This window comes from Carcharhinus amblyrhynchos, chromosome 25 (assembly GCF_965287045.1).
Source record: "Carcharhinus amblyrhynchos chromosome 25, sCarAmb.v2.hapA, whole genome shotgun sequence".
Classification (NCBI taxonomy): domain Eukaryota; kingdom Metazoa; phylum Chordata; class Chondrichthyes; order Carcharhiniformes; family Carcharhinidae; genus Carcharhinus; species Carcharhinus amblyrhynchos.
This window is the reverse complement of record NC_137348.1, coordinates 9,765,863-9,792,306: the sequence shown is the minus strand read 5'-3', so window position 1 is coordinate 9,792,306 and position 26,444 is coordinate 9,765,863. Positions and strand designations below refer to the sequence as shown.

Here is a 26,444-nt window from a genome sequence, read left to right as displayed (position 1 = left end):
CAGATTTAGTCCCTTGCTAATTATCCTGGGGTGGCACAGTGGTTAGTGCTGCTGCCTCACAGCGTCAGGGACCCGGGTTCAACTCCCAGCTTGGTTCACTGGTGTTTGTGTGGAGTTTGCACATTCTCCCCGTGTCTGTGTGGGTTTCCTCTGGATGCTCTGTTTTCCTCCCACAGTCCAAAGATGTGCAGGTTAGGTGGAATGGCCATGCTAAATTGCCCCTTAGTGTCAGGGGGACTAGCTAGGGTAAATGCATGGTATTATGGGGATAGGGTCTGGATGTTATAGGGATAAGGTCTGGGTGGGATTGTGGTCGGTGCAGACTTGATGAGCTGAATGGTCTCCTTCTGCCCTGTAGGGATACTATGATTCTAAAGAAGCCATTAAACTATTTTCTTTTTTAATTCTATCGGCCCACTATTAGGAATATGACCAGGGACGCATTAGTTGTGACCTTTTCAGTGTTGCAGTTATGTTGAGAACAAGCATTAAAAGAAGTGACTGTTTACAGTGCCACTTTCCCCAGTAGTCCGCTGCAAGAAGATCAGTGAAAATTCCTGGCTTGTTCCCTTCTGTCTTTACAAGCTGGCCAAAGTACATTCTGCAATTTGAATCATTTTCTGGTACAGGTGTTTGAAGTTCTGTACTGTGTCAGGTTAGTTATTGCATTATTCACACTAATATATGTTCTGTGTACAACATGATTCAGGAGATGCTAGTGCGCTTAGGGGTGTGTACAAAGGAGGAGGCCAAACAGCTGATAATTTCCGACTTTCTTCCAATTGTTGGCAATTTGCAACGCGAATGTGAAAATGAGCAGTCCACTGTGGAAGTAAGTATGTTTGTTTGTATTTGAACAACCAGGAGCACCAAAGGGTCCTTGGTAATTGAATAAACTGGGTGATTCCAGTGGGAAGCCATTGCACGCGGTAGGAACTAAAGTAAAATCATGCTCAGACTGAAGGGATGAAACCCTTCTTTTCCTGGCAGCTGTGAGACAGCTGCGGAGTAGTTTTGTGGTGAATTGTTCTTGCCATAGGAAGAGGCAGGAATTTTATTACACCAACGGTCAGAATGGCAAACGGCATCCTCCTTGAGAGATGCCCTCAGGAACACTGGAGTATGGAGTAATGGAACTCAGGTCGCCACCTAGGTTTCCTCACATAATGGGCTGCTGGTTTCAGTGATACTGCTGTAAGCACTTCCCCACTAGAAGGTTGAAGAATGGAGGCAGTGGATATGTTCAGAGCTTCTAGGTTTCAATAAGGGATAAACCTTTTAAAACTTTTAGACAGGACTCTGACTTAGAGGTGTACAGTCATAATCCCACAGACGGCAGCTTCGCACCATTGGCTCCTCAGCCGAACACACACACCAAATATCTGAACTCGCGGTTCTTTTCATAGAACATAGAACATAGAACACTACAGCACAAACAGGCCCTTCGGCCCACGAGTTGCGCCGATCACCTCAACACCTACCAACCTACAGACCTATCTATAACCCTCAATCTCATTAAACCCCATATACTCATCCAGAAGTCTTTTAAAAGACCCCAGCGAGTTCGCCTCTACCACCACTGACGGCAGCCGATTCCATTCACTCACCACCCTCTGAGTGAAAAACTTACCCCTAACATCACTTCTGAACTTCCCTCCCTGTACCTTAAATCTGTGTCCTCTCGTAGCAACCATTTCAACCCGGGGAAATAGCCTCTGAGAGTCCACCCTATCTATTCCTCTCAACATTTTGTAAACTTCTATCAGGTCGCCTCTCAACCTTCGTCTCTCCAGGGAAAAGAGTCCCAGCTTCCTCAACCTAACTTCATAAGGCATGCCTCCCAGTCCAGGCAACATCCTTGTAAATCTCCTCTGTACCCTCTCAATAGCTTCTACATCTTTCCTATAGTGAGGCGACCAGAACTGCGCACAATACTCTAAATGAGGCCTGACAAGGGTCTTATAAAGTTGCAGCATTACCTCCCGACTCCTAAACTCAATCCCTCGATTAATGAAGGCCAGTACACCATACGCCTTCTTGACCACCTCCTCCACCTGCGAGGCCGATTTAAGAGTCCTGTGGACCCGGACCCCTAGATCCTTCTGCTCTTCAACACTACTCAGACTTCTGCCCTTGATAGTGTACTCGTTCATCCCGTTGGTTCTGCCAAAATGGACGACTACGCATTTATCCGCGTTGAAGTCCATCTGCCACTTCTCTGCCCAGTCCTGCATCCTATCTATGTCCTGCTGCAACTTTTGCCATCCTTCCAGACCATCCACAACACCACCGACCTTAGTGTCATCAGCGAACTTACTTACCCATCCCTCCACTTCCTCATCCAGGTCATTTATGAAAATGACAAACAACAAGGGTCCCAGAACAGATCCTTGAGGCACTCCGCTGGTGACTGACCTCCATTCAGAAAAAGCCCCATCCACAACCACTCTCTGCCTTCTGCAGGCAAGCCAGTTCTGGATCCACAAGGCCAAAGGCCCTTGGATCCCATGCCCTCTCACCTTCTCAAGAAGTCTTGCATGGGGGACCTTATCAAACGCCTTGCTGAAGTCCATGTACACTACGTCCACGGCACTTCCTTCGTCAATGTGTTCAGTCACATTATCGAAGAACTCAACTAGGCTTGTAAGGCACGACCTGCCCTTGACAAATCCATGCTGACTATTCCTGATCATGTCAAACCTCTCCAAATGTTCGTAAATCTTGTCCCTCAGAAGCCTCTCCATCAGCTTACCAACCACTGAGGTCAGACTCACCGGTCGGTAATTTCCCGGGCTATCTCTGTTCCCTTTCTTGAAAATAGGAACTACATCCGCAATCCTCCAATCCTCCGGAACCTCTCCCGTCTCCATTGACGACGCAAAGATCATCGCCAGGGGCTCCGCAATCTCTTCCCTCGCCTCCCACAGTATCCTGGGGTACATCCCATCTGGTCCAGGCGACTTATCTACCTTGATAGAATTCAAAATTTTCGTACTGAATTATTGCAACATCACTTTGCAATCATCAGTCGGGTAAGACTAACCTGACTTACGACGTTCTAATGCCTAGCTCACATTCCCTATTAAGTGGGTGAACATTCCAATGCTTGTACATTCTGCTTTACAATGATAGGAAGAACTGAACTGAGGTAAGGAGAAATTTCTTCACCCAGAAGCTGGCAAATGTGTAGAATTCACCATCATGGAACATACTTGAGGCGAAAACTTTGTGTGATTTCAAGAAGAAATTGGAAAGAACTCTTGGGGCTAAAAGGATTAAGGGATATGGTGGGGGGTGGAGGGGGAGGGGGTTCAGGATATTGAATTCAATGATCAGCCTGGATGTTATAAGTCAGGTCGGATATTTAAAGGTGTTCTACGAAGTTCGCCTGACCTATAACGTTTTATGTTGAATTTGGCTAAGATGAGCATGAGAGGTTTTACTTCAGGTGTGATTCAACCGACCCACGAAGAGCTTTTATCAAGAACAAAATTTAATTAAAAATATTGTTGACACGTATAGTAAGACAATGAGCAAGAACTTTTAACAACTACAAACAAGAAACACCACAACCATAATAATGTATAACTCTTAAGGAAATATCTCTAATATGTTCCAATCAAAGCCAACATCCAATACACAAATCCTCCAGATAAACACAATACAGCATAAGTTAACGCTCACTTGTTACAGGAATCCCATCTCCAGGGTCGAATGCTGAAAATCGCTTGTGAAGAAACTCAGAAGAGGTTGTAGTCAAATCTATTTCCCAAAACACAGCTTCTTTAAGGCAGAACCAAACAAAGAGAAAAAAGAACAGGGAGAAAAAGAGACCGCTTCTTAGCTTGTTGCTAAACTGCTTCTATACACTTCCCAAAACAAAACTAAAAGCCCAAAGAAAAGAACCTGACTGCCACAGCTTAGCTTGACCGTCCCCCCCATGACATCACTGAAGCTATAAGCTGCATGATTTTTTTAAAAGACCTTTCTTAAAAGTATACTCACACGACAATGATTAAAATGAATGATGGAGTAGATGCGAAGGGCCGAATGGCCTACTCCTGCTTCTGGTTCGTATTTATCAGTTTATTTTGTTTAGCCTTTTCAGATGTTGCATGGAATCTGAGCTAACCTAACATCTTTGGTTTCCTTTTTACTAAAGATAAAGAGCGGGACATATAAAATCTATACTCTGGTAGCATCTTGCAGCCAGTCTGGGTATGAATGGAAGTATAAGTATAGGCAAGTAATAATTGTACCTGGGGCTTATTGTTTTGTACCATTGGGCCACTGCACATGTTCCTCGCTCCTAAAAGCATTTATTCCTGATTGAATATGTTTCTGTGGGTACTCGTTATACTTTGCTGCAGTAGACATTCCTCACTTGTAAACCTAGTCATGGAGTCATAGAGGTTTACAGCATGGAAAGGCATGGCCCAACTTGTCCATGCCTTTTTTTAACCCCTAAGCTAGTCCAATTGCCTGCGTTTGGCCCATATTTCTCTCTACCCATCTTACCCATGTAACTGTCTAAATGCTTTTTAAAAGACAAAATTGTACCCACCTCTACTACTACCCCTGGCAGCTTGTTCCAGACACTCACCACCGTCTGTGCGAAACAATTGCCCTTCTGGAGCCTTTTTATTTCTCTCCTTTCACCTTAAACCTTTGCTCTCTAGTTTTAGACTCCCCTATCTTTGGGAAAAGATGTTGACTATCTAGCTGATCTATGCCCCTCATTATTTTACAGTCTTCTATAAGATCACCCCGTAAGCTCCAGAGAGAAAAGTCCCAATCTATCCAGCATTTCCATATAATTCAAACCATCAAGTCCGAGCAACATCCTAGCAAATCTTTTCTGCACTCTTTCTAGTTTAATAGTATCCTTTCTATAATGGGGTGACCAGAACTGTACACAGTATTCCAAGTGTAGTAGCGGGCTGTAAGGGATAGAGTGAACCATTAAAGCTAGTCCTGTCCTTCCCTGGCACTCACACACGCCAGAATTTTTAAAATAGTGATTGGAACAGATATCTGGGCTGTCCCTGGTTGAAGGCAATGTGCTGAGACCCCTAAATAAGATCAGCTAACTCAACATTGCCAAGTCATTGGGGAGCCACCGTACTAATTTTTAGGAGGAAATTTTTAAATGGTAAAATGCCAGGAAAATGCTCTGAATGTTTCTATGCAACGATTGCAACTTCCCTGATGTAGCTTGTCTTCTATTTAACCCACCTCGATAGAAACACTTGGAGAACTTAGCCCATGAGATGGACTTGCAGTGCAATGCTTTATACAACATTTGCAAGAAAGCCACTCAACTTTGGGAGGAGCACCAATTAAACCTGGCCAACCAGGAAAACCAACTGAAAGAGCAGCTGGATGACTGTCGGAAGAAGCACGATGAAGTAAATCAGGTAGGTGAAGGGTGGGTGCTCGGTGTGGAATCACACTGTGGAGAATTTGCAACTCACCATTGAGACACAAAACTAACATTATGGAAATTGAATCAATTCCCTTTCCATTGAAACAAATGGAAATTAAGGGCTGGGTTGTCCTTATGGGGGTAGGAAAGATATTATAACTACTTCCTGTTCTCAAACCCAACTCGGGAGGGATACAAAGACTGGTTGGAGTGGCGTTCTAGTAATTGGCATATAGACAAGTCCCTTTAATGAAGGATCTCACTGCATGAGTGCCAGCTGGAGACCTTCAAGCTTGAGAGAAGCAGCAGGCTGTGATGGCAGGGGATAGAGGGATATAAGCAGTTGGTTTAGAGAGGTAAACTTGATTGGCACTGGCTTGAAGGGCCAAAGGCCCTGTTCCTGTGCTGTACTGTTCTTTGTTCTTTGTAAGTAATAGAGAGGGTGTTCCAACATGGCAGCTTTCTTGCATCAACTTCAAAAACTAATTAAAAACTAGTAGAAATAGTTCTTGCAGTCAGGCCACCATTGGGAATCCCTCCGCAGGGCAGCATGTAGTAGCTGCTTCACCCAGGCAGGCAATAAGGGCACCTAATCTGTTCCCCACCAGTGCAGAAAATTGCTAGTCACCTTCATTCAATTGAAATTAACAAGGTTCTTAACAAGACTAATTGGCTATCTGTAACTTGCCAATGGGTAGCCCTGCCAGTCCTGTACTGCCTACCCTAAATAGCCAATGTGGATGATAACTGTAAACCACCATATCTGCCAACGCTGACATGTTCTGGCTCTGTCCAACTCTGTTCCTGCCCCCAGGAGGATCTGACAGTGCAACTCTAAATTTCTATAAGAGACTGTTCCTGACTCATAATGATGATTTATCTCCACAGTAGATTGGAAATTACCACCATTGTCTTTTTATTTTGCTAAGTAACCGCACAATCTCACAAAATAGGTAAGTAGGTATTGACAATAATGTTCCATTCCTGCCGTCAACTGTAGATGATTACTCTAAAATTGTAGGGTGCCCAAGTAGATCTTTATCATGCAAAACATAATATGGAATAAATGATCAGCAAAGCTATATAAATGGGCAGAATTCTACCCCGGAACTAAGTCGCATGGCAGGGATGGGATTGTGGAATATTTTCCACTGCAAACGCCGGTGGGAAACCACACCATCTTCAAGCCCCAACCTCATTGATTATGTGCCCAGGGATTTAATGCCATACTCGATGGCAGGACGGGCATGATGGCACAAGTCTTGCCATCATATCTGGGTGCCATATTAAAATGGTACCCAACATTACTGACCCAACATTGAAGAAAGAAGATGGATCTCCAGGAACACTCTACAACTGGAAGATGGACCATAAGACCATATGACATAGGAGCAGAATGAGACCACTCAGCCCATTGAGTCTGCTCTGCCATTCAATCATCACTGATGCTTTTCTCATCCCCATTCTCCTGCCTTTTCCCCATTATTCCCTGATCTTTTTATTAATCAAGAATCTGTCTGTCTCTGCCTTAAAGACACTCAATGACTTGACCTCCACGGCCTTCTGCGGCAAAGAGTTTCATTGATCCACCACTCTCTGGCTGAAGAAATTCCTCCTCATCTGTTTTAGCCTGAGTTTGTGTCCTCTAGTTCTAATTCTTCCTACTAGTGGAAATATCCTCCCTATGTCCTCTATCCAGGCCTTGCAGTGTCCTGTAAGTTTCAGTAAGATCCCATCTCATCCTTTTAAACTCCAACAAGTACAGACCCAGAGTCCTCAACCGTTTTTCAAACTTCAAGCCCTTCATTCCAGGGATCGTTCTTGTGAACCTCCTCTGGACCCTTTCCAAGGCCAGCACACCCTCCTTTAGATACAGGACCCAAAACAGCTCACAATACTCATTTGACCTCCTTGATGACACTGAATCTGTAAGATTCACTTGTAGCTGCTCTGCACACCCACTGCTGTTGTGTTCCGGGGTCGAAGGTCGTACTAGTATTGCAAAATGCAAGTAGAAGGCTGTACAGAGAGGCATGTGGAAAAGTGACAAGTCAAACTAGATCTAATAATGTGTTTCACAAGGTTGAAGAGAAACTTCAGTAGAGCTTTCTCTAAGTGAGGTCATATCTAAGATCCTATCTGGCCTTATGTACTGGAAGTTTGCCACCTCGCCCGCGCAAGACTTGTAAGATCCTGTCCGATGCTGACAAGAATGCCATTCTGCGAGCCTCATGCGCCCCAATTCCGGGTAAAATTCCAGTCAGGGTATTTGCATCGGCAAATGCATAATTAAAGTGACTGGTGGTTTCCTTAATGTCTTGAAATGGTAGAAATTGGCAATATTCCCAGATTTATTGACACAGACAGAATCATGTTAAAAATAAGGGTTGTGTGTACCATCTATTGACCGTACTTATTCCGCATGCTTCTTCCATACGAAAATAGAGCTTTTAAATTTTAAGTCTTCAAACATTTCATACCAAAATTCATGTATTTGTGTTTCTGTTAAAAGTATAAATCTTTTATCAGGCGAGGGAAGCAAATCTGGATCAGCTTATTGACCAGCTAAGACAGAGAAACACAGAAGCAGAGCTGAAGTCAGACCATAAGAAGGCCACTTGCCTGCTGGATGGGATCAGAAAGGGGCAAGTATTTCGACTCTGCAAGGCTTTATTTAAAAAATAAGTTTCTCTGCTGTTCTTTTTGTTAGCCCTCTCAATGAATATAATGGCCTTCAGTTGAAAAGCCTGTGCTAAGTTCTGCCAGTTAGACAATTGTTCCAATACACAGAGAAAGATGCTGACCAGTATTTCAGTAGGAATAATCATTCACGTTGACTCTCAAATATGAAGATTTCTTTCCAGTTAGTTGCTACTTCTGACCAGTTGTTCTGATCACTGGCTGTCAGTTTCAACTAAATCACTGTATTTTCAATAAATGCAAAATTTGAGCATGAAGAATTATTTGGCCTGTGAAAATTGCAAGCCAACCACCCCTTCCATCTCCTACTTCAGCGTCCACAAGTGGGTGGCACAGCAGCATGGTGGTTAGCACTGCTGCCTCACAGCGCCAGGAACCCAAGTTCGATTCTCGCCTCGGGTCACTATCTGTGCGGAGTCCACACGTTCTCCCCGTGTCTGCATGGGTTCCCTCCAGGTGCTCCGGTCTCCTCCCATAGTCTGAAAGACGTGATGGTTAGTGCATTGGCCATGCTAGATTCTCCCTCAGTGTACCCTCAGAACAGGCGCCGGACTGTAGCGACTGGGGGATTTTCACTTTTTAAGATGCACTTTAAGATCAATTATTTTGACCACGTCTTTGATCATTTGTTCTGATATCTACATGTGTAGTTGGGTGCTAAATATTGTCTGATTATATCTTTGGGAAATGCATTTGGATGTTTAAAGCTTATTTATTAGTGTCACAAGTCAGCTTATGTTAACATTGCAGTGTTAATGTGAGCCTACTTGTGACACTAATAAATAAACTGTAAAATCCCTCTTCCCTCACCCCAGCCACATACCCCATAACATATTTGTACCATATTTTTCTGTTGAATTTTTGTGAAGGTTGTAGGTTCCTTTATAAATTTACGGCATCATTATTAAGAATATATCACCATGGCTGAAACATAGGCAGAATTTAACTAAGCCCCACCAGAGCAGACATGATCACGGGGGGCTGCATGAATTGAGCAGGAATACCTGCATTAGATTCCCAAAGTTGGGAATTTTGGACAGGGAGGATTCAATGCGGGAATCCTGCCCACCTTTGGCAGAATATCAATCAGGCTCATTGATGTGCCAACTGACACCAGTTATCCTGGAGCCTGTAGCTATTTAGTGGCGACTCAGGGATTGAATGGGAGCTACATTACTTTTTTACACCTTCTGAAGCCCTATGGATTTTCCACCAACCCCTCGGGGACACCGATTCTGTACCTGATTCAGGGACCCAGATCAGAAAGGGGCAGATTGCTGAAAATATGCCCTGACCTTGCTTCTGACCACCCTGCCTCCCTGTCTCCTGTTACCGCCCCCCTCCCTGTGACTCCCATCCCAACCTCGCTCAACTTTGACATTGTATCCCTCCATGACTCTGGACCTCTGGTGGATGCACTACCAGCAGTGACCAGTGCTCCCATTGGCACCAATTGCAGTGAGGAGGTGATGGTCTCTGATAGATTGGCAACTCTCAGCAAGCAGGATTTCCATCCTTGGGATCCTCGGTCCCAGGGAAGACCATGTGATGGTTAGTTATATTCCTGATGGACACTTGATTCTGTTGGACCTCCTGCATAGTGTTGATAGGCATTCCCCACTGGCTCTCCAGTCAGTGGATGACACCCACAGCAATCCCACTAAATCCTGCCCACAATCATTTGTATTTGGGGAAATGATCTCCAATTTGAAAAGGCTGGTTCTGTGAATCTATCACAGTTTTTGTGTCAACCCTGACTGCTATTCTTACCCTTTTTCAATAACTTGTCTTGCATTTTTTTTATTCGTGAAGTCTACTTTTGACACCCAATTCTATCCTTATCCTTATCACATTCATTTTAACATGGTCAGTGTAACAATACAATGCTGCTTCAACAAAAGATCAACCTGAAGGGCTAACCCTGATTCTCTCTCCACAGATGCTGCCCAACTGGCTGAGTATTTCTGTTTTTAACTCACCTTTCTGGTATCCTGATTATTTCAGTCTCGTGTAAACTGTAACATGTTTTAACTTGCGTTTTATTCTATACACAGATACGTTAGCTTTTTTCAAAAGCAGCTGAAGATAGTTCAAAATTACCCTGCCGTGTCAGGAAAGGAGCTGCAAAGATTCAGTGCTGCGATCAGTAAATGCTTCGATGTAATAGAAATCTATAAATTGGTATGTGAACTCTTCAGCCTTGTACCAAACTGGCAGAAATAATAAAATACTGTACTTGGGAAAATATTTATATATTTCATTTTCTCTTTGCTCAGTACGGGGCACGGGGTGACACTGTGGCACAGCGGTTAGCACTGCTGTCTCACAGTTCAGTTCCCAGCTTGGGTCACTGCCTGTGCAGAATCTGCACGTTCTCCCTGTGTCTGCATGGGTTTTCTCTGGGTGCTCCGGTTTCCTCCCACTCTCCAAAGATGAGCTGGTTAGGTGCATTGGCCATGCTAAATTCTCCTTAAGGGTACCCAAACAGGTGCCAAAGTGTGGCGACTAGGGGATTTTCATTGCAGTGTTAATGTAAACCTACCTACTGGTGACGCTAATAAAACTAATTGTTGCAACAGGACCCCAAGGCTATATTACTTACACCCTTCGTGACAGATCTGACCCAAAATTCAAACAGCAAATGCTAGAAATGTACTGTAAATCTGTCTGCAATAGAATGCTGATGCACAGAACCCCGACAGTGCAGAAGAGGCCATTTAGCCTATCAAGTCTGCACCATCTTTCTAGCGGAGCATCTTACCCAGGCCCTCTTCCCCACGCTATCCCTGTAACTCCACACATTTCCCATGGCTAATCAATCTAACCTACACATCTTGGAACACTAAGGGGCAACTTAGTATGGCCAATCCACCTAATCTGTACATTTTTGGAGTGTGGGAAGAAATGGGAGCACCCAGAGGAAACCCACGCAGATGTGGGGCGAATGTTGCGACGCCCCACAGACAGTTATCTGAGGCTGGAATTGAACCTGGGCCCCTAAAGCTATGAGGCAGCAGTGTGCCACCGTGCTGCTCACTTGTTGAAACAAGTCTGTATTTCAGACAAAGATCTTTTATCAAAAAGCTGATATCTTTATCCAGAACCAATGCTCTTACTTTATTCAGAAATTGGGAGATCTACTTTGCATCAACAAAGATTTTAGATTCCTTTGCCACAGAGCTCCGACTTCAGCTGCAGTTGGGATTCTCCGGGGCCGCGGCAATGAATGGAGTTTTGGCTGAGTGCCAAATTCTCCTGTCTCACTGGCAGTGGGAACAGGGTGTACGAGACTAGAGTTGCCCACCCCAGTGTTAGCTTTTTACTGATAAAACTAACCTGCAGGTGGCATTCCATGACAATTGGGCTGCTGTCTTTAGCTGTGTCCAAAGGCAAAATAGGAATTGGGAAGTGAGTGAATGAGACCATGGCTTGAATCATCATGCAATATCACCTAAAAGCACATCAGTTTCAGAATGTATGTCAGCAACATACAGTTCTGTCTCACCACCACTTCCTTGCACTCCTCAATTGCCTCCAATTTGTCTCACTGGTTATTTGACATCCGGTATCAAATGCCAAATTTTCTACAAATAAAATTTGGAAAGATTGAACTCATTGCCAGAATTTTTCCACTCGGCCCACCATGGGAATCGTAGTGAGTGAGGGGCAGACAATGGAAAGGCCCGTTGTTCTGGGATGGGATTTTATGGTTTTGGGATGAGCAAGGCAGTAAAATCCCGCCCAGTGTCTTTGGTTCCATTCTGCAAGCTCTCTTCCATGTTCACCAGCTCTGTCTCTGGTAATTGTCTTAATCTCCACACAGACAAGTGTGCCCATTTTAAAAAGTGCCCCAGTCTGTGGAAATAATGGACTCTGCCCCCCTCCACCTCCACAAGCTTTGAGGCATCCCCTCTTGCCCCCAGAGAAATATCAGGGTGCACTCTCCCTCTTCTCCCCCGTACCTGCACTGTCCTCAGTGCACACCCCTCTCCCTAACCCTCTCCCCACCACACATAAGGGGAACCCGCACATCCCCCATCCCACCCCCCCACCCCATTGCCCAATGATGGCAATCCAGCGACGGTAATTCAGCACCCCCTGTCCCCCACCAGCAGTACACAACTCAGTGCCCTACCCAGTGCCTACTTCAGTGCCTCTGGCAAAGCTCCTGGCTTTGCTGGGGTAAACACAGTAAGAAGTCTCACAACACCAAGTTAAAGTCCGGCAGGTTTATTTGGTAGCAAAGCTTTTGGAGCGCTGTGTCTTTTGCTACCAAATAAACCTGTTGGACTTTAACCTGGTGTTGTGAGACTTCTTACTGTGTTTGCCCGAGTCCAACACCAGCATCTCCACATCATGACTGCTGGGGTTCCATGGGCCAGCCTTGGCCCTCAGTCCCTGGGCCTGTAGGTTCCTCTGTACCTTTCGCGTGGTCCTCCCTGCTGGTTTTCGCTTTCAAAAACCAGCGTGATTTCAAAATGCTGGGTAGGGGGGAGCTTTCCGTGGGGCTAGGTGATACAGCATTGAGCCTTTTAATAATATTTAAATTGATTTAAATTCAAGCCATTTCTTGGCATGAGCTTGATTAAGTTGCCAGTGGGGAAGATCTCAAACCAAGATCTCGCCAGCCCAAATCTCATTATGGCTCTCTCGTGAGATTTAGAATCCCTACAGTGCAGAGGGAGTTCATTCAGACCATCAAGTCTGCACTGACTCTGTGACAAAGTATCTTGCTCAGGTCCACCACCCACCCTATCCCTGTAACCCCATGGCCATAATGGGATTCGCATTGTGGTGAATGGGTCCGCTAAATCTCATGCTTGATGTGTGGCTCGTATTTAGCGATATTCAGACATTGCATTCCAATACTGAATTGTTCAAAAATGTTAGCCAAACCAGACAGTGATTAATTTCAAGCTCCATTGCTGTTTTGTGTTATGGGATTTGCATTGTAAAACCACACTACTAACGTCCATTGTTTTGTTTTGTAGAATAAACTAAAGATACAAGTAGACAGCCCTTCTCCAATTGAAGGTATGCTTGTTTATTGATTCTAATTTAGAAAATTATTATGTTCCTATAAATACATATATTAGTAATGAATATGATTTCACAGTGAAATGCCAAGCACTGTTTAAACAATATTATTAACCTGTGTCAGCTTAATACCTGCGTGAAGGAAGTTGACAAGAAGGCATACTAATATATTATTGCATTCATGTAAAGTGCATAATTTCAAGGTGCAAGCTTTACAAGAAACAAAGGAGCTTTCAGGAGTTAGTGGGCCAAAGGGCCTCTTCTGCACTGTAGTATTCCGTGATTCTGTGACCAGCATGAGCTACAATTTAATTTATAAACTTGTTCTGCAAAAGTGAGCCAGGTACTTTCAAAATGCCTTTGCTACATTTGGGCGTACAGAGGATTTCAATACACTGATTGGAATGTATGAATGCGTAAGAACATACTGAAGAATGTTCGGCCAAATATGAGCAGCAACATCAAAAGTTTCTTAACAATTGCAGCTGATTTTTAAAATAATGCTCCAAGCGAGAGGGAAGACTTTGTGCAGAGAATTACTTCATAAGCAGGGAGACTGGGAGCGAATCAGTGTCTTGCCAGCTCAGCCTGGATATAATGCATGCTGCTGTCCAAATCTGGCCGTAGTGGTTTTTGACATTTAGGATTTGCAAACAGATTTACTGAACACAAAACTGTCATATGTTTGATTTTTGGGAATAAGGTTTAACGAGTTATTAAAAAGGCAGGCATTTTCACACAATTCATTATTAAAAATAAAAATTTAAGATTAGACTTTTGGATTGTGCCTTAAAAGACTGCCTTATAAGGAGCATTTAATTCACACTGAAATTCCAATGACCAGTCACAATGCTATTATTTATGTGTGCATTATTTGCCTTTTTATGGCTCTGATTGCAGTGAACATTTCCTTCACTGAAGCCAGTGAAATCCCAGATGGAAGCGAAGGAAGTCAAAGTAAAAACGAAGAGGTTACAGATCAGTCAGCCATCATTGAAATTGTAAGATCATGTGATGGGGCCAAGAATTTATGTTAAACTGGGCAGTCCTTGCCATTTCACCTGGTGTGACTCGTGGGACTAGATTTTAAACTGGGGGCTTCCCACTTCTGAGAGTTGTCAGTCATTTAAATCTCTCTGGTTCCCAGCAGCACCACCAGGAATAGTGGCCATCACTGGGACTGCATCCAGTCCGCAGTGGCATTCACTAATGGGGCTGAATGTGAAGATAAATGTCAGGGTGGATGGTCTCACTTGGCAAGGGATCTTCTCATTTCTTGCCATATGCTTATGTACTTTAAAGTTGCAGTTCCCATGCAAGGAACTGTGACACACTGATACTTACCGGAAACCTTTGAACTTGAAACAACTCCTCAGAGGCCGGTGTCCCTTCACCAGATTTATTTACCTTTATTTACGAGCTTAATTTTCACTCCTAAGAGTGCTTCAGAGACGAAGTCAGAATCCAGAGTGTTGATACTCCTCAATATATATATAGGTGAGACTCCCTGATTGGGCAAGCGTTACTTCAGTCAGGGAGCTCATACTCAAAGAGGCCAACCTCAGACCTCACCCGTGGCTGGGATTCTCCAGTGCAGTTGCAGTGAATGGAGTCTTAGCTGAGCACCAACTTCTCCGTTCTGGGGATGTGGCGATTAGGATTGGAGAATTCCGTTCCGAATCTTTGCCACATTCAGTAAATATACTACAACGCTGAAAGTCAAAGTGAATGAATTGTGGTGTTCCGTACACATGTTTAAAATTGATAGTTTTAAACAGCTGCCATTTTCATACAAGGACGTTTGGTAAACATCTATTATTTTATTTAAACCCTGCCCGTGTTAAAAAATGTCTTCGTATTACCTTCATCATGGCGCAAATAGAACGTGACTTTTTGCCTCCCCAAACAAAAATGTTTACCAAATCTTAACAGTACCTCTTTAAGACTACTGAAAAATTAGACTTTATTGTTGAATCTTTTCATCTTGCACTCATCAGGACATTCGCATGTAAGGGAGATCAACAAGTTTATATGTATGAGAGGAGAATGCTGATTGGTTGGCAAATGGAATCTGATTGGTAGAGGTGTTGCCATGGAGAAAACCTTTTTAAGCTATCATGGAGAACACCTTTTTAAGAGTGCCTCTTCAAATGGGGGTATGTTAACGTAAATTTCATCATGAATAATCACAGTGACCTCCATTAAAATGCTCTAGGGAGAAGAAACAGTGCCTCTCCAGCAGGAACTAGGCTCTCATATTCAAGGTATGTATTTTCAGACTAAGCAACTCTAATGTGAAGGCTCTGTAAAGTTCAGTCTATGGACTGGTATTCATTATTCTATGCATCAAATCATGTTAAAGAACAACAACTGTTTTCAGACTGTGTAAACTTAAATCAAACCCTGGTTCACGTTGTAAAAATGAGAATGCACTTCCAATGGGAATCTTACCGTAAACTCAAAACGAATTCTGTTGAACATATGTCTACATTCTTCCATCCCTTTTGGGCTTTTTTTTGGATTGAATATTTTTGTATAAGCACGAATTGCACGTTATTTGGGAGCTGGCATACGCTATCAAGGGAATTGAATTAATCCACTAATTTTAACAAACTGAAGCAGCCAGACTTAATGACTTTTTATGAATGCTTACTCAACCCTTGGGTCTTGCAAACCTTCCTGGACTGTTCTCTGCTTTGCCACCCTCAATTTCATTCGCTCGTAGGTCAGTGGAAGCATGGTGGCGCAGTGGTTAGCACTGCTGCCTCACAGCGCCAGGGACCTGGGTTCAATTCCCAGCTTAGGTTGCTGTCTTTGTGGAGTTTGCACATTCTCCCTGTGTCTGTGTGGGTTTCCTCCAGATGCTCTGGGTTTCCTCCCATAGTCCAAGATGTGCAGGTTAGGTGCATCGGCCATGCTAAATTCTCTCTCAGTGTACCCAAACAGGCACTGGAGTGTGGCGACTAGACAATTTTCACAGTAACTTCATTGCAGTGCGAATGTAAGCCTACTTGTAACGAATAAATAAACTTTGACTATTAAAACTTAATGCTGTTGCTGCCTTTTTAACATTAAACAAAGAAAGTACTGTACACAATTTGATTTTTATATTAACTAGAGTCCAGCCCTTTCCTTGGTTGCTTATCTGAAAGTTTAAGGTTTATTTATTAGTGTCACAAATCAACTTATATTAACACTGCAATGAAGTTACTGTAAAAATCCCTGAGTCATCACACTCCGGCACCTGTTCAGTTACACTGAGGGAGAATTTAGCATGGCCAGTGCACCTAACCAGCACATCTTTCAGACTGTGAGAGCAAACTGGAGCACTGGGGAAAACCCACGCAGACTGGGGAGAATGTGCAGACTCTGCACAGACAGTGACCCAGGCCGAGAATTGAACCCGGGTCCCTGAAGCTGTGAGGCAGCAGTGCTAACCACTGTGCCATCATGCTGCCCATACTGTTGCTTGAGTTTTTCTCCTTCTGGTACTCATCCAAGCAGCCTAGATGGCACACACATTGAGCTAAGCTGTTGTCCCTATGGCAATCTCTTTGACTGTGCAAAAATCCACCATCAATCACACCCAAGGGCTGCATAGATGCTGCTTCTCTATAAAAGCAGCTTGTGTCCTTTGCCAATGCCAACACAGCAGCTGATGTAAGCCAGTGTCTTTATTGGTAATGTGTTCTTTTCAGAAGAAATACATATGTATGTCCAGCTGTTGACAATTTAAATAAACATTTTATATAATCTATTTTCATAACAGTATGATAAATAATAGAGTGAAAAGTGATAGATTCAATCACATATATGTGCTACCATTATCTCTTTGTATTTTTATCTCTGCTTTGCTTTAGGCCTCAGCATCGAAACTATCCACGAACAGCAGAAAGCTGGAGGAAGTATACACACTAGTAGTTTACCAGAGGGGGGGTCATCACCTTTTTCTACCCAACACCTGTCTGATGAAGGGTCTGAGAAGTTGGATACTGCATTAACCAGCAACCAAAGTGTAAGATTATAAGGAGGGAAATGGTGCCATTCACTTCTAGGATTGCTCGTTGTGTTTAATGTTACTGAGAGCCATCGTATGAGCTCATCTTACCTGCACTGGCAGAGCAGCTTTGGTGCACAGTAAGCCTTCAGAGGCACATCAATGAATGGGAGATTATAATCCTAATATAAGACCACAAGACATAGCAACAGAATTAGGCCACTCAGTCCATCGAGTCTGCTCCACCATTCAATCATGGCTGATATTTTTCTCATCCCCATTCTCCTGCCTTTTCCCCATAATCTCTGATCCCCTCATTAATCCAGAACCTATCTATCCCTATCTTACTCAATGACCTGACCTCCGCAGCTTTTTGCGGCAAAGAGTTCCACAGATTCACCACTCTTTGGCTGAAGAAATTCTTCCTCATCTCCATTTTAAAGGATTGTCCCTTTAGTCTGATGTTGTGCCCTGTGGTCCTAGTTTTTCCTACTAGTGGAAACATCCTCTCCACATCCACTCTATCCAGGTCTTGTAGTATTCTGTAAGTTTAAATAAGATCTCCCCTATACTATTTAGGTATGCACTAATGTCAGTATGTGTGGTGGAACCTGCCTGCAGACTCTGGGCAGAATTCTCAATTTGCGAGATGCAAAAAGTCAGAGACCTGCCAGCTTAAATTCATGTTGCAATTTTCCCAGTAGCAGGTTAATGCTGGTTTGCCTTCCGTGCTGGCGGGTAGCACAAACACGACTTGTATTCATTTGCATCACATAGATCCTCATTAAGACAGCTGCCCTCTGACATCCCGTCAGATCTTCCATTCTTGCGTCACGCCATTGGGAATTTACATCAGCATCAAACTGGATTGCTGATGAGCGACACGCACAAGGCAGTCCTCAGTTCTTCAGAGACTTTGGGGGAAGTACAACAACTTTCTGCCATAGTGCCACACTGCTCCTGATGAGTTGTTCACCTCTCTACTGGGGCAGACTGGTTCCTGCCTCCATCTCCATGCCGAGCTGGTCGTCATGGGCAGCACCTTGCTGCTGGACACATGGACCCTCCTGTGTCAGCAAGTTGGATCAGTACTGTGCCTGGGGTTAGGGAGTACAGGAATCTCTCCTTTCCTCTCAACCACAAACCAGTGTCTATTTGTGCTGTGGAACTCACAGAACCACTGCAACACAGCTACAAAGTTTGACCTGCCTTGGATCACTGACTGTGTGGAGTTGCACATTCTCCCTGCGTCTGCATGAGTATTCCTCTGGGTCCTATGGTTTTCTCTCTCAGTCTGAAAGATGTGTTGGTTAGGTGCATTGGCCATGCTAAGTTCTCCCTCAGTGTAGCCGGGCAGGAGCCGGAGTGTTGTGACTAGGGGATTTTCACAGTAACTTCATTGCAGTGTTAATGTAAGCCTACTTGTGACACTAATAAGTAAACTTAAAACTAAGCATATGACCATTAGGGGAACTGATGTTACCAAGTGTTTTACCTCAAATGTAGATTTGAGCTGCTGTTTTGATGACGGTCAGGAATGACATTTTACACCCTGTAGCACAGTGCAATAAGAATCTCTCTCTTTGTTTCTCTAGGGTATTATGGAAGATACAGAAAGTGCTTCTAAATCTGAGTATTTCAGAACCTTCAAAGGGAACACCTACACGGTGATTTCTGATACAACAGAAAACACCAGCAAAGGTCAGATCACCACTCTGCAAATTGAGCAGCACCTTCCGGACTATGTGAAACATGCCTTCCTTCCTGAAACAACATTTCTAGATTTAAAGAAAAGGTTAGAGGGGAGAGTTGCTTTCTATATCTTCATTGTATTGTATTGTCTTGTTATAAGAACAAGTTAGAAGAGAGAAAGGAAACAGTTTGTATTTTTATAGCACTGTTCAAATCATCATGATGTCCCAAAGGACTTCACATGCATCAGTGTGTGATGCTTAAAGTATAATAGGCACAATGCACACAAACATAATCAGAGAATCCCTGCAGTGCAGAAGGAAGTCATTCGACTCATCAAGCCTGTACAGACAATGATTCCATTCAGGCCCTATCTTCATAACCCCACGTATTTACCCTGCTAGTACCTCGGAAACTAAGGTGCAATTTCGTATGGCCAATCAACCTAACCTGCACATCTTTGGACTGTAGGAGGAAACCAGAGCAGCCAGAGGAAACCCACGCAGACACAGGGAGAATGTGCCAACTCCACACAGACAGTGATCTGTGGCTGGAATTAAACCTGGGTCCCTGGCACTGTGAGGCAGCAGTACTAACCATTGTGTGACTCACAGATGCTCACAGATAGATTCAGGATGTGTATCTGTAAACTGGAGACAGTAACCTTGAAGATCCGGGAAATGGTTCTAAACAACTTGAGATTTACTGGAAAGATTAGATTCCTCAAATGGATTAGTAGCTGATAACTTGCCCTCAGTATTCATGTAGTGTCTATGATTACAATCAAAAGACAGTCAATATATTTCTACAGAAGGTGCTTTCAGTTGAAAGTTTATTTATTAGTGTCACAAGTAGGCTTACATTAACGCTGCAATGAAGTTACTGTGAAAATCCCCTCGTTGCCACACTCCAGTGCCTGATCAGTACATCGAGAGAGAATTTAGCATGGCCAATTCACCTATCCTACACATCTTTAGACTGTGGGGGTGAACTGGAGTACCCGGAGAAAACCCACGCCGACACAGGGAGAATGTGCAAACTCCACGCAGGCAGGGAATCGAACCCAGATCCCTGACACTGTGAGGCAGCTATGCTAACCACTGTGCCACCGTGCCACTCAATTTAATAACATTGGACTTTAGAGTTGTATTGTTACTACCAAACATATAACTCTTCGTCTATACAGGATGCGTGTGAATTTCTTTGACCTCTTAGAGAACTGGTATGATGAAGCCATAGAAAACGCCAAGAATATTGCCATGATCAAGAAGAAAGAATTCAAAGCAGAGTTGGACCTGCGAATGCACCTGCATATACCTAGAGGAAAACGCATTAAGATGGACATACTTCATGTCAGAGCTGGTAAGTTACAGTACTATTGCAAAAGTGAATGTAAACTGAATGGGTTCAGCTAGTCCTTCCCACCCACTCCCCACGCACCCCATGTTTCAGCTGGTGAATGCACAGTCTAGCATTACATATTGTGTCATGCATAGCTGGAAGATCCTAGTTTTGCTCACAACCAGAGTTACAATAAGGAAGCTATAATCAAGTTTAAGTTATTTATTAGTGTCACAAGTAGGCTTACATTAACACTGCAATGAAGTTACTGTGAAAATCCCCTCATCGCCACATTCCAGCGTCTGTTTGGGTACACTTAGAGAGAATTTAGCATGGCCAATGCACCTAACCAGCACGCCTTTCGCACTGCCAGAAGAAACCGGAGCACCCGGAGGAAACCCATGGGGAGAACGTGCAGACTCCACACAGACAGTGACCCAATCCGGGAATCAAACCTGGGTCCCTGGCACTGTGAAGCAGCAGTGCTAACCACTGTGCGACTGTGCCACTCACAGTGCCTGGAGGAGAGAGTGGAAATAACTGGCAATGGATTTGTTCCTTATTATTTTTCAATGCCGTCTCGCTGGAACACAGTTATGGATGTCTGGTGAGGATTGGCTGTATCTGTAATGCCACTTGCAGTCAAAAAGCCTGCCAATATATACTGTCTGAAGGTTATCATAAGTTAAAAAGAAAGGCTGCCAGTGTTTGTGAAACTATGTACAAACAAATTTCATAACTCCTTGGCCCTTGCCAAACAGCCACCAACATTTCTTCTTTCATTTTTAGTGGTGCATGACACAGTTATCCATCTGTCCACACAGCCTGTTCCCTTTTGGCTAATGTGCAAGAACCACTGTCCCCATTTACTCTGTTTTCTGGGTGTTTGTCTGCTCCTCTGCCAAAGCAGACAGATGAGTGATGCCCTGTGTAATTTCTCCCACTTCCTCTTTCTTACTCTGTGAAAGTGACCATTGATCTTGCCTCACAGCGGAACTGCGCCTGCACAGGGAGAAAGTGGAGCGTCACTGTAAAGGGGTGGACGAAGCTTTGAAAGTACTGCAAAAAGACTTTAAGGAACTCCAGTCAGAGCACTGCAAAGCCATCTTGAAGTTCCGTGACAGCATATACAACATGGAGGAAATCTTCAAAACTGCAAATAAATCTGACAGGTAAATCAGGCTCAGAAGGTGAATAAAAAGAACTTTCCTTTTGGCTTCACGGATATATGCATTGCCCAATGTAAATGTTCAGACCTGGGTCAAGACTTTGCCCATTGGCTTGGGGTCCCAACACCAGGATCAAATGGAGGTCAGAAGCTCACTCAATGGGCTGCATTTTGAAGGGGAGAGGTCGGGGGGGGAGGGGACTGCTTGCCCCTGCCACCCACAATAGAAAAGCTCATCTGCAGTTGACATTCCATAAGGATGTCCACCCCACAGCCATAATATGCTAGGGCAGGCCGGAATAGCTGAGAGTGGGACTTATGCCCCTCAGTGGGTGGCTGCTCCGCCCTTGACAGCTGCTGGCCAATCAATGATGCTAAAGTGTAGTTGGCACTAAGCTTGGATTTTAAAAGTTGAAGGTTTCAGAAGGAAGATTGTACAATGGCAATCAATCTGCCAACTGCAGAGTCTCCAAAATGGCGCATGAGGTAAACAGATAATCTCATAGAGTCATAGAGGTTTACAGCATGGAAACAGACCCTTCGGCCCAACTTGTCCATGCTGCTCCATTTTTTAACGACTAAGCTGATCCCAATTGCCCACATTTGGCCCATATCCTTTGTACCCATCTTATCCATGTAACTGTCGAAAATTGTACCCGCTTCTACTACTACCTCTGGCAGCTTGTTCCAGGCACTCACCACCCTCTGAGTGAAGGAATTGCCTCTCTGGATCCTTTTGTATCTCTCTCCTCTCACCATAAACCTAGGCCCTCTAGTTTTAGACTCCCCTACCTTTGAGAAAAGATGTTGACTATCTAGCTGATCTTTGCCCCTCATTATTTTATAGACCTCTATAAGATCACTCCTCAGCCTTCTATGCTCCAGGGAAAAAAATCCTAGTCTATCCAGCCTCTCTTTATAACTCAAACCATCAAGTCTAGGTAGCATCCTAGTAAATCTTTTCTGCACTCTTTCTAGTTTAATAATATCATTTCTATAAAAGGGAAACCAGAATTATACACAGATTCCAAGTCTGCCGTAATCTGTTTTTGGTGGTTGAGCAATGGATGTTGGTCCAGACAAGAGGAGGGACAAATGACACAGCACAACTTGCCTGCTCCTCTTTTGCATGATGCTTTTGGGATATTGCCTCTCACTTATTTGAGACGGCCAGTGGCACCACTAGCAGTGCATTACTTCTTTAGTGCTGCATTGAACTGGCAACCCAGTTCGTGGGTTCACACCTTTGGATATCAGAACCTTTTGACTTAGGGACATGATTGCTACTATGAGCCAACTGACCTTGGCCTTAGAGAAATACCCCGCCTCCGCTCAGAGAGCACATCTGAAATCAGTAGGCAGTGGTGGCTAGGTTGTGGGTGGATATCGTGGGCAGGGTGTTGGCGGAGGTGGGCTGGGGAGGGGAATCATTCAGGCACTACAAAGAGAAGACCATGAGCCACGATTCATTCTCCATGAGGCACAATGTTGGGACATTTGTAAGAGAATTATCCTTTTGATTTGATTTGAATTATTATTGTCACATATATATTAGCATAGTGAAAAGTATTGTTTCTCGTGTGCTGTACTTACAAAACATACCATTCACAGAGAAGGAAAGGAAAGAGTGCAGAATGTAGTGTTACAGTCATACCTAGGGTGTAGAGAAAGGACAACTTAATGTGAAGTAGGTCCATTCAAAAGTCTGATGGCAGCAGGGAAGAAGCTGTTCTTGAGTCGATTGGTACGTGACCTCAAACTTTTGTATTTTTTTTCGATGGAAGGAGGTGGAAGAGAGAATGTCAGGCGTGCGTGGGGTCCTTGATTATGGTGGCTGCTTTGCCGAGGCAGCAGAAAGTGTAGACAGAGTGTATCTTTGAACGTGTATGCTTTTTGACTCATCCATGACAAACTGTTAGCTAAACACCGGAGTTGTTCCACCCTTTAACAGAATGTGTTACGTAATAATACAGATATTATTGTCTATCAAGAGATTAGAGCCAATGTTTTGAGTCAGTATGACCCTTCATCAGAGCTGACTTGAAATGTTGGCTCTATTCTCTCTCCACAGATGTTGTCAGACCCACTGAGTTTTTCCGGCATTTTCTGTTTTCATTTGGGACCTTAGCTCAGCAACAGTTTAGGAACAGTAATTCATGCTCAGGTCAGAGTGGTGTGTGAGTTGAAGTCTGACGCTGTCCCTGTGGTGTTCAGGCTCTTGTCCTTCCTGTCGTTAAGATCAGAGTGTTGTTCTCTATTTATTTGTTACATTATCAGTTTTTTTATTTGCTTTATCCCAGGCTGGTTTCTTTGCTAAACTCCCTACACAGCAGGCAAGATAAATACATTGATTCTGTCAACAAATTACTTCGCAACTTTCAGAATATGATGGACAAATCTCAAACAAAATTGCGAGAAGACAATACACGTTTCGTCAAATCATTCAGGTACAGATGGAAAAAGTACCGATGGAACTTCACCAATCACGAACTCTAAGCTTTGGGCACATCAAATGGGATATGTAAAATTCTTATTAATGAAGGATTACAGTTTTGAGACTTTTGGGCTACAGATGGGTTTCTGCATTCAAGTCTTTCCTAGATTGCAGGGAGAAAAGTTAGCTTTGTCTGGTAGCTATAAGAGTTTTACACAAAATGCATTTGTGCAATCAAGTTTGAAGTGTATGCACAATTAGAATGTATTTTATGTTGTAAATATCTAGTTTGTGGCTCATGGTAATATTGTAGAGCTAACCTTTAGCTCTAGGAAAATTAAAGCTTAACTGTAGAAAATGAGATAAATGCAATCAAAGCTTGGAGACTGTTACTCTTAAAAGGTTGGGACTATGTTGACTTAAAGGTTTAACAGCTAGAAGGATAAGATCATAAAACAGCAAGTGAGCTTGCTTAGTGGAGAATTGGAGCTGAGCTGTCTACACTGCTTGCAAAGAAACCATGCAGACATGGGGAGAAGATGCAAACTCCACACAGACAGTGGACCCGAGGCTGGAATTGAATCCAGGTTCCTGCAGCTATGAGACAGCAGTGCTAACCACTGTGTCACTATGTCATCCATGCTGGTTCATGCATGTTTTGGGTGATGGAGCTCCTATCAGTGTTAAAGCATTCAGTGAGCCCTGGAAGGCTACTCTGCCTTGGAGATGGATGAAACTAAAGAAGGTTAGAGGTTTCAATTTACTTGTGTGTTTGCTTGGGAGTGTGAGTGTTCTGAAATAAGGGAAAAGGTCATACTGGAAAGATGATGCTGTTAGCAGGCTCCATGCAGTAAAGATATTGCTGTTAGCTGGCTCTGTGTAGTTGGGGCTCAGGAGAAGTCTTGGGAGCCATTTGATAACTCTATGAATTAGGGCTCAGGAGAAGTCCTGGGGAACTGAAAAAGTGGCAGAAGGTCACAGGCTCTACGCTGGAAAGGGTTAGGACACAGAAGAAGTCCTGGGAACCATTCATATTTTGGTGAAACTGGGGAGATTTCAGCTTGATGAAATTGGCAGCAGTGCCAGCCCAGTGAAGCTAGATGGCCACTGATACCCCTCAGTGCAGGCGTACTGGTCCACACATGCGTAGACCAGCATGGGTGACACGGTGGCACAGTGGTTAGCACTGCTGCCTCATAGCTCCAGGAACTCGGGTTCAATTCCAGCCTTGCGTAACTGTCTGTCTGGAGTTTGCACATTCTCCCCGTGTCTTTGTAGGTTTCCTCCGGGTGTTCCGGTTTCCTCCCACCCTCCAAAGATGTGTAGGTTAGGATGATTAGCCACGATAAATTGCCCTTTAGTGTCCCAAGATATGTAGATTAGATAGATTAGTCATGGTACATATGCAGGATTACCGGGATAGGGCAGGGGAGAGGCTCTGCTTAAAATACTCTGTCAAAGAGTTGTTGCAGGCCTCTTCTGCACTGTAGGGATTGTATTCTAGGAGCAATGCAATGGCATCACTGCTGGAGTCTGCAGCCTGCAGCCTGGAACTCAAGCAGTGGAAGAATAGGGAGAGGGAATATAGCCTAAAATTCACAGGAACCTATAATCCACTTACGTTACTGAGATGATGAGACAGAGGTCAAAAACTCTGCGCAACGTGAACGCAGTAAAAATATCCCACAAGAAAATTATTTTACTTTCTCATCTGAAAATCCTTCCCTTCAAACCCCGCGGAAAAGGAGGTTCCAAAATCCATCATTGTCAGTCCAGGATAGAAATTTACTACATTTCCCTCGCCTGCTGTCAGCGAGAGTGTTGACCATGAGTGAGCTCTTCTGCACATTGCCCCCTGTAAAGATGGCAGCTGCTAATCTGGGTCTGCCATCAGTATACAACTGTGCTTACACGGCGTTAACAGCAAACACAGCCATGATTCACATGTACCTCATGTTAGACCATAAGATACATATTGTAGGTTGTTTCTTTTTGACCTTGTGAAGTTTCTTTATATTTGATTAAAGTCTGTAGAATCTTGAGGCATTAGCCATTGAGCATGTGTCTTGAACCTCAACCACTTGAAATAAAATGTTTTTTTTTGGGCGGCACAGTAGCACAGTGGTTAGCATTGCTGCTTCACAGCTCCAGGGACCTAGATTCAATTCCCGACTTGGGTCACTGTCTGTGTGGAGTTTGCACATTCTCCTCGTGTCTGCGTGGGTTTCCTCTGAGTGATGTGGTTTCCTCCCACAGTGCAAAGATGTGCGGATTAGGCTGATTGGCCATGCTAAAATTGCCCTTAGTGTCCTGAGATTCGTAGGTTAGAGGGATTAATGGTAAATATGTAGGGATTTGGGAATAGGGCCGAGGTGGGGTTGTGGTCAGTGCAGACTTGATGAGCCGAATGGCCTCTTTCTGTGCTGTAGGGATTCTATTCTATTTTTTATCCGAACGGATCTAACCAAAACTTAAGGATCTGGTCTTGGATCATTAATAAGTGCAAAGTCATAAGATTGCAAAGGAACCACAGAATCACAAGATCATTAGAGCACAGAAGGAGGCCATTTGGACCATCATTCTGGGCCGGCTTTCCAAAAGAGTTATTTACGCAGTGCCACTTGGTGGTCTTCTCCCCATAGCCTTGCAC

At 43.9% G+C, this 26,444-nt stretch overlaps 1 protein-coding gene across 1 annotated transcript in view; it reads left to right on the top strand.

Moving 5' to 3' along the window:
* ccdc180 (coiled-coil domain containing 180) overlaps positions 1 to 26,444 on the top strand; it is a 122,256-nt gene that overhangs the window by 55,270 nt on the left and 40,542 nt on the right. The window contains exons 13-24 of the mRNA XM_080211780.1: positions 710 to 832; positions 5,244 to 5,417; positions 7,955 to 8,070; positions 10,180 to 10,306; positions 13,117 to 13,159; positions 14,063 to 14,163; positions 15,378 to 15,426; positions 17,023 to 17,177; positions 18,755 to 18,954; positions 20,038 to 20,213; positions 21,184 to 21,364; positions 23,661 to 23,807. Coding sequence (XP_080067906.1) covers positions 710 to 832; positions 5,244 to 5,417; positions 7,955 to 8,070; positions 10,180 to 10,306; positions 13,117 to 13,159; positions 14,063 to 14,163; positions 15,378 to 15,426; positions 17,023 to 17,177; positions 18,755 to 18,954; positions 20,038 to 20,213; positions 21,184 to 21,364; positions 23,661 to 23,807 — 1,592 coding nt within the window. The remainder of the gene's footprint in view (positions 1 to 709; positions 833 to 5,243; positions 5,418 to 7,954; positions 8,071 to 10,179; positions 10,307 to 13,116; positions 13,160 to 14,062; positions 14,164 to 15,377; positions 15,427 to 17,022; positions 17,178 to 18,754; positions 18,955 to 20,037; positions 20,214 to 21,183; positions 21,365 to 23,660; positions 23,808 to 26,444) is intronic.